Source organism: Aulostomus chinensis, chromosome 16, assembly GCF_037954235.1.
Source record: "Aulostomus chinensis isolate RoL2024-O1b breed Wild chromosome 16, RoL_Achi_v1.0, whole genome shotgun sequence".
In the NCBI taxonomy this organism is placed as follows: domain Eukaryota; kingdom Metazoa; phylum Chordata; class Actinopteri; order Syngnathiformes; family Aulostomidae; genus Aulostomus; species Aulostomus chinensis.
In genome coordinates, this window is record NC_141335.1 from 1649090 (window position 1) to 1656639 (window position 7550).

Consider the following 7550-nt stretch of genomic DNA (forward strand, 5'->3'; position numbering starts at 1 on the left):
GCCACATGTGGGCGTGGCTTCTGGTTCCAGGCTGGCAACGACCCACAGCTCTCTTCGGTATCCGAGGCAGACTGGTGGGTTTCTTCATCGCCGTGTTTGCGACACACTCCTGTTCACATTAAGGGGGAAAAGCAATTACGGGACATGTTTGATGGATCCAGGCGTGGTTGCGTTTAGCAGACCTCCCCGTAAACGATGACATCATGAACAGGCAGAGCCCCGGTCAGCAGCCTCTTCCCAGCACAACACAAAACAACTGTTCCCATCCAGTGCAAAACACGCAAAAGTACAGATTTGCTGATGCAACTTTGTTGGATCTGAATGTAGTTTTGTGTAACAGTGTGTGTGCGTGGGGGGGGGGGGGGTAAAGGGATGGACTGTGAGGTGGCACTTCCTGTTGGACTACAAACACCTCATCCCTGCAGCACTCTCGGGGTTTACTGCTCAGCTGAAGCTACGGAAGTTAGCATTTCCCTGTTTCCTGTATTCAGGGTGAAGATTTGCAGGTAATATGCTGCCCCCTACTGGTTTGAAGTGAGGAATGTGAAGTACAAGCCCCCCCCCCCCCCCCATTGTTTACAAATTTGACCTTTATTAAAGCTTTAGTTCGGAACTTTGACATGTAAGTGAACGTCTCTTCCATCCAGTTATTCAGGGTTTGGCAACACAGGCTGGCGCGAGCTCGCAACTCTCACGGGTTTGGTCCGATTCGTCATTTGGACCAAAACAAATGAAAATACTGCGAAAGGCGGACTGGCGTTTATGGATGGTTTTATTTTTGCAGCTGTTCCTTCACTTCTTTATCTGTGGTTTTAAATGAACACCCTTTGGTCAATGATGGTTGTTTTCACGTGAGCTGTGTAAATAAAGTTAATTTGAAATAGAAATTCGTGACATTATCAAATTCTTATTTTGGCCACTAAGGAAAGTGGAACCCCCTCTCCTAGAACGGTTCCACTCATCAGTCCCTTCTCAAGTGATGTCTCCGACACGTGTGAACAGAAAACGGTGACTTTCTGGTGTGCGAGGTTGTCGACGTTCGCACTGCCGCTCGCGTGAGACATCGCGTGAGCCAGAACTCCTCTTCTCCTCTCAGTTCATTCCTTCTTTTCATTAAAGCACTTTTTCCTTGTTGGGCTTCAAGGTTTCTGGAATTCGTCGCTTAAAGACATACAAAAGCAGATGAAAGCCATTTTAAACAGATAGACGATAACTGGCAATGAAATAAAAAGCCAATCCACCGCTGAGCTGAAATAAACGGCGGCCATGTTCTCTCGCATCGGAAGTAAAAACAATATTTTCACATCAACTTATTTAAATTATTTCTGTAATTTTACAGTTTTATGTTTAATCTATTTTATCATCATGATTTTATGAACAATTTAAGCAGTTGCACAACATCGTATTCAGAATATTTCTGCTATATTTCAGAATTTTGGTTGTATATTTATTTTTATGTGGCTTTTATTTCTTGCCTCTTCTACTTCCATCAAGTTTTTATTGTTTTATCTCTTCTCCTTTTGTGGTTCTCCGTGCATTCGTCTCCTCGTCTACAATAGTAACTTAGTTCAGTCTCTTGTAGTTTCAATGACTTCAATCACTTTGAATTTATAAAGTGTGATTGTGTATAACTAATTGATATCTACTGATGTTAGCATGCTAACCAGTTCGCCTCCAGCTAGCCCATCTGCAATACCACTGCGTACCTCTGGGGGCGATAGTGGCACAGTAGCTCAACATGAGAGGCTGAAGAGGAAGAAGTGCTGCGCTGACGTGACAACAGCTCATTGAGATGCTTTGGCGCTCACGCGATATGTGCTTTTATTGTTGTTTATTAGAATTAAGCTAAGCTAGCAACGGCGTGAACGACTGTCAGAAAACAAAGGAGATGGAGACAAATGTTCCAGACGATAGTTTCGGGGTCCCAAGGAGCCCCAGGTCAGCTGACACCAGCCTCCCTGTCCGTTTACCCGTCAACACAACGGCTTTCATCTGCTTCTGCAGGAGAAGCTTCTGCTCGACTGGTCGCAGTTTCCCTCCAGCAACAAACAAGAAAAGGCAAAAACATTCACATGAACACGGGAAGCCAAAGGCTCCTTCAGCTGCTCGCAGGCCAAACAACCTGAAGACCCAAGGAACCTTCCAGGTCCTCCAAAGACCCGAACACGGCCGGTTCTCCACCGTCCAGCGTGGGGGGGTCGGGTCGATGGACCACTGACGGCATGTTTAATGTAGATAATTACATTAAAGCAGCAGGAGAAAAAACTTTGGCATGTGAGGACACTCAGACAACAGGAACCTGCAGGTCGTTTCACTGCTGACGACCCGGAGAGGCGGACACAGGAAGGACGGCGTTCTGTCCCTTCGCAGCAGGACCGTGAAAGCATGACGATGACCTTCAAACAAAGAAGAGCTGGAGACGTGAGTGCCTGAGTGGAAAAGGCAGAAGATGCATGAGACAATGTCGCGGCGGCGCCCCCCCCCCCCAGGACCCGGACTCACACACTTACAGCACCACTTGACTTGAACTGAAAAGTGGTGAAGAAAAATCGATCCGCTGCCTCAAATTCTTCTCTCAGCCGAGGGTTCAAGTCCAGTTCCGAGTCCTCGTGTGAACTGAGCGACTGAAACACTTACAAAGGTGTGAGGAAACATTCAGTGACGGTTCCAAAGTGCGTGTTTGGCGATCAGCTGACGTCCGAGAGTAAGAGAGAGAAACACATTCATGAAGGATGGGAGTTCATCTCATCCAGGACTCAGCGAGGTCACGTGTCTGACGCCCACTTCTCCCTCCTCGTCCAGACTTCCAGGGGCTCCGCTGATTCTGAAGGCTTCAGATGGACAGGTCCGTGTCCGTGTCGGTGGGCGTGGTCTTGGGGCTCACACTGCTTCCTCTCTCCTCAGGAATAGAGGACGAGTCGCTGCTGAGACACGGCAGGACACCTGGAAGACACACAAGCAGGAAGTCCGTCACAGGTGGACTGATTTTTCCGGTTTCTTTCTAACCTCGGTCTCTGAGGAACCGGAGCATCAGCTGATGTACTCAAGTGCAGTTCCAGATCCTTGTCCATGTGACGACTGCTGTCCCGGTCCGGCGTCTCGCTCACATCCTCGTCCGACTTCCACTCACAGGAAAACGTCAGTTTGATCTCTGTCAGCAAACTCACGTTCAGAATCATAGACGGAGCTGTCCGAACACGTCCGGTTCCTGCGCTGAGCCGATCTCGGACCTCCACTCAGGTACTCTTTCAGCACCCCCGACCTGAGGGAGAACATAGAACAGTTCTACGTCAAGAGAGAGAAACTGGAACCGAGTCCAGCATTGATCTTAGTCGACCCTCGCTGGGGGAACATCCCAGCTCTGGGAGCCTGGCGCCACCTGCAGGTGGATCTCAGACTTCCAGCCTGACAGGCAGCAGCACGGGAAACTGGAGGATTGTGGGTAGTGTAGTAAATCTCACCAGTTTATCTTCAAACAAGTTTGATATCAGAGAAACTTGAGTCTTCTACAGGAGCAGATTCCATTACCCTGCTGGCGAGTCGCCCTCACATGGTTCTGACATCACAGCTGATCATCAATAACCCTCTGGGGAATTTGAAATCGATTTCTGTACTGTAGTCAACTGTAGTTTTGGATATTTTTTGGTTGTAATTTGTTTGTCTGCCACCGTATTTGTGACAAGGGTCTGGAAGAAGTGGGAGGAGCTTCGTGATCTCCTGAGGGTCGTTAGGAGGATGGGGTGGGGGAGGGGTTTCAGGTGCTCGTGGTGGAGCTTTGACTCACCTGTCAAAACTGTACGTTCCAGGGTGACTGATCGACCGCTTCATCTGGCAGACGGACACAACAGAACACGTGTTTCACTCGATGAGCTACAAAACATCTCATTACACTGAACGCTGAGGGACACAGCAGGGACACCTGTCCACCAGAGGGCCCTAGAGGGCCATCTGTTCTCTGGACAGAACCAAGGTTCTACAAATCCTGAACAGAACCTGTTCAAGAGGCTGGTCCTCGTTGGTGGAAGAGCTAATTTCATGTAATAGTTTGAGAGACATCTGAGGATGTTTTTAGAAGTGCATCATGTCAACAGATCCAAAAGTACAAAGTGGGAGAACTCTTCATGAATCAGAGGAATGTTTAGCATCTTGGTAACAATTGAATTATGCAATTAAAGAATCCAGCGTGAAGTCTTTTCATTTTTGGGCTCTATTATATCATCTATTACATCTATAACGGCTGTCATTTCTATAAGCTCGATGAATAAATTCTGCATTTTAATCAAGAATCAAAGGCCCTGAAATTTTGGCTGCTCCCCTTCAAAACTGATGGATCCTGATACTGGACAGGAATTACCCTTTCAGGAGGTCGGAGGTCAGGGGTCAAGCTGTGGTTGGCCAGGGTCATACATTCCTCCAAAGTCCTGATGAAGGTGGCACAGGTCGCACTGAGGAGAGACGCCTGAAGAGAAAGAGAGGGAGGACAGAGAGAGGGAGTGACTGAGCTTTGACCCAGGCTAGTTAGCTTAGCCCAATGGCTGGTAGTGGGTGGAAGTGTTAGCATCAGCTAGCTCAGGTCCAGGCTAGTTAGCTTAGCCCAATGGCTGGTAGTGGGTGGAAGTGTTAGCATCAGCTAGCTCAGGTCCAGGCTAGTTAGCTTAGCCCAATGGCTGGTAGTGGGTGGAAGTGTTAGCATCAGCTAGCTCAGGTCCAGGCTAGTTAGCTTAGCCCAATGGCTGGTAGTGGGTGGAAGTGTTAGCATCAGCTAGCTCAGGTCCAGAATAGTTAGCTTAGCCCAATGGCTGGTAGTGGGTGGGAAGTGTTAGCATCAGCTAGCTCAGGTCCAGGATGCTGGTGTGTCCAGCAGGAATCCTCCTCCTCCTCATCATCATCAGTAGCAGCAGTCGCTCTTCTAGTCCTCAACAAACGTTTGGTTCTGTTGACCCAAGTTCCAATGGAGCTTTGGAGGTGCTGCGTCAAATCACTGCGCCCAGTCAGGAAAGTAGTTCCGGCTACGTGTCTGATTCTACCACTACAACGTCTCCTCAGTCACCTTCCCATTCAGAGCTTAATGTACCATAGAAAATACAAGTTTTTGACAGGTGATCGATAATTAAACCAAACAAATTTATCAATCAACCTCTGAAAACACACTGTTTACCTCAGATGTGGGTGTGGTCTCTGTGTCTGTGGTGTTCTGCGATTGGATGGTTTGGACCTGCTGGACCAGGAGGTCACAGTACAGCCGAAGCTCAGACATCTTTGTCCTCAGACAGTCGGGACCTGGACAGACACAGATTTGAGGTTTCAAATGTGGATCCTGACGACCTCCGGATGGAACTGGGAACGATGGTGCACGGTACTTTTTCAGAAAAGGTTTATCATCCATAGTCCCCAGGGCCAGTCAGGAAGATAGAGATGCTTCTCATGCTCGTTAGCTTAGCACAATGAGTAGCAGTGGATGGGAAGCGTTAGCATAGTTCCATTTTTCCAAATATTGACATACAAACTGCTGTGACCTTTATGTTTGTCCAGTGTTCCAGCTTTGGATGAGCCCAGTGCCACCAGCCACCTCTGCCTCTCTGCCGCGTTCACAGCTCGGACGTAGAAATGCTGCTCGCCAGGGATGATCAGCTCCAGACGCGTCGGATCGGTTGGGTGAACTAAAACAGAGAGAAGCATCTGATGCTGATGGACGTGTTACAGCGGAGGAAATAATCCAGCCGGCATCGCAAACGTTGAGCTCACCTTTGATGTCACACACAGACATCTTGATGGATCCTTTGCTTCCTTTACCGACGTCGTCCTCACTGTCGTAGTACGAGATGACGCCATTCTCCAAGACGAACCAACGCGGCTGCCAGCCTGTGGACAAAGAAACATGAAAGATAAACGCCCGAAAAAACCTGAAGGTTCATGGTTTGCTTTATCTGCAGATGTTTTAGCATTTAGTTCTACAACTTAAAAAACAACAACCACAACAAAATAACACTTGTCTGCAAACCCTGGGTTGCTAACAAGAGTCTAGAGGAGCCTACAGAGGTCATGGAGGTCATTAAAGGTCATCAAGGGAAACACAAGAAGCCTGAAGCTTAGTGGTGGTGACCTTGAAGTCATGTGACCCTGGTGTAGTTCCTTCATAGGCTAACGTTAGCTTAGCACTGCTAACCGTAGCGTCCAGGCTTCCAGCATCATCAGAGGGTTCATTAGTGAAGATGATCTTGATGAACTGAACCTGGAAGATCATCAACTTCTGTTCACCAGAGCTGATTTACTGGTTCAATCACCACAATCACATGGAGCGATCCTATTGGCTGCTGGGGGAGACGCTGACTTCCGGGTCGGCCTCCCACCAAAAGTCATGTCAGCCATGTTGACAGTTGACACTCACCTCATTAGAGGATCTTTGTGCATTTTCCGTTTCGCCTTCAACAACTATAATTCGACTGCAGCCATCAATGAAGTCAAAGACCGCATACGATCCTGGTATTGAGACTTGTTCCAAAGAAAATGGGTTTCTGCGGTCAAACATCGCGTTTAAATCGCCAACTGTCAAATAACTGACAGTGCAGGTTGAATGAAGGTTTGCTTTGGTGGCAGAATGAGCCAAACGTGGAAAAATCCCATCACGAGTGTCGGCTGACTTGAGAGACGTGTACGGTTCAAGAAGTATCACGACACCTCGGCATGATTCCACGTCCATCACCTGAGAAGTGCGGCGAGCAGCCGTCCGGATCAGAGCGACATTACCACGACACAGACAGGTGACTCACCTGTCATGTAATTCGTCCACTTGTACAGGATCCCCTCCATGTTCCACTTTAATGAGACTAATACGGCTTCAGACTGCAGCTCGGCAGGCTTGCTAGCTAACATTAGCTATAGCTTAGCCGTACGTGAGAGGGGAACGGAAGGAGAGGAAGCCGCCGTCATCGTCAGCTGCTGCCTCTCTACAGATGTGTCAGGTTGATGTGCTTCATGAGAGCTGGGCGCCAGTGACATCAGGACGATGTCAAGATAAAGCTTTGTCGCTCTCCAGCTAGCTGATGAAGTCAGCTGATGGAGGAAAAAATGTCAACAAAACAGGCGCTTCTACGGAAGACCGCTAGGGACAATTGAGGCAAAGTCTAAATATACGAGTAACTGGAAAATACAAGGGAACCAATTATAGACCTTTGACAGTCTAACAGTGCTTCGTCGCTCAATTTATTTCGTATTACTTACTCATGAAGTAAGGAGAATATGGAGGGATTTTGACAATTAGATACCAAAACCAGCCCCTAAGTTTGGTGTCTTGACCAGGACTTTTCCTGGTCTGGACCACAGGGTTCACCTCAGAATTCTCTTAAGGCAGTTCAGCTGGTTCCCCTCCTGCTGTATGAATCAGCAGTGGCAGCAGACCAGGGGTTAAACACCTCTCGTTTGAGTGCCAGGAGCTCTGTCTTTATTTCTTATTTCATCAAACACCAAAAACCCCAGTTAAACTCAGGGATCCTTCACATTCAAAAAGCATTTTACTGAACAAGATAATGATAAACACTGCTTTTCAGTAT

At 47.9% G+C, this 7550-nt stretch overlaps 1 protein-coding gene across 3 annotated transcripts; it reads right to left on the reverse strand.

Moving 5' to 3' along the window:
* Positions 1–561: 561 nt before the first annotated feature.
* Positions 562–7101, reverse strand: plekha3 (pleckstrin homology domain containing, family A (phosphoinositide binding specific) member 3). Of its 3 annotated transcripts, none has more exons than XR_015109309.1 (9): positions 6771–7101; positions 5746–5862; positions 5517–5660; positions 5159–5280; positions 4355–4459; positions 3785–3828; positions 3168–3262; positions 2511–2943; positions 562–2396 (listed from the first exon to the last, which is right to left on the reverse strand). XR_015109309.1 is itself a non-coding variant. In XM_086179531.1 (8 exons), exons 1-8 carry the CDS (start codon positions 6871–6873, stop codon positions 2834–2836), a joined length of 840 nt encoding a protein of 279 aa, XP_086035657.1. In that variant the 5' UTR covers positions 6874–7101; the 3' UTR covers positions 2503–2833. The 3 variants fall into 3 exon arrangements, 1 of the variants encoding a protein (XP_086035657.1); XR_015109308.1 differs by having other exon boundaries at positions 562–2429; XM_086179531.1 differs by lacking the exon at positions 562–2396 and having other exon boundaries at positions 2503–2943.
* Between the last annotated feature and the right edge of the window lie 449 nt (positions 7102–7550).

Coding starts and splice junctions, on each gene's coding strand:
- plekha3 (XM_086179531.1), bottom strand. CDS start 6,873: ATGTTAGCTAGCAAGCCTGCCGAGCTGCAGTCTGAAGCCGTATTAGTC. Junction 5,661..5,745: donor GTCTGTGTGTGACATCAAAG/GTGAGCTCAACG, acceptor TCTCTGTTTTAG/TTCACCCAACCGATCCGACG. Junction 4,460..5,158: donor AGACCACACCCACATCTGAG/GTAAACAGTGTG, acceptor CTTTCTCTTCAG/GCGTCTCTCCTCAGTGCGAC.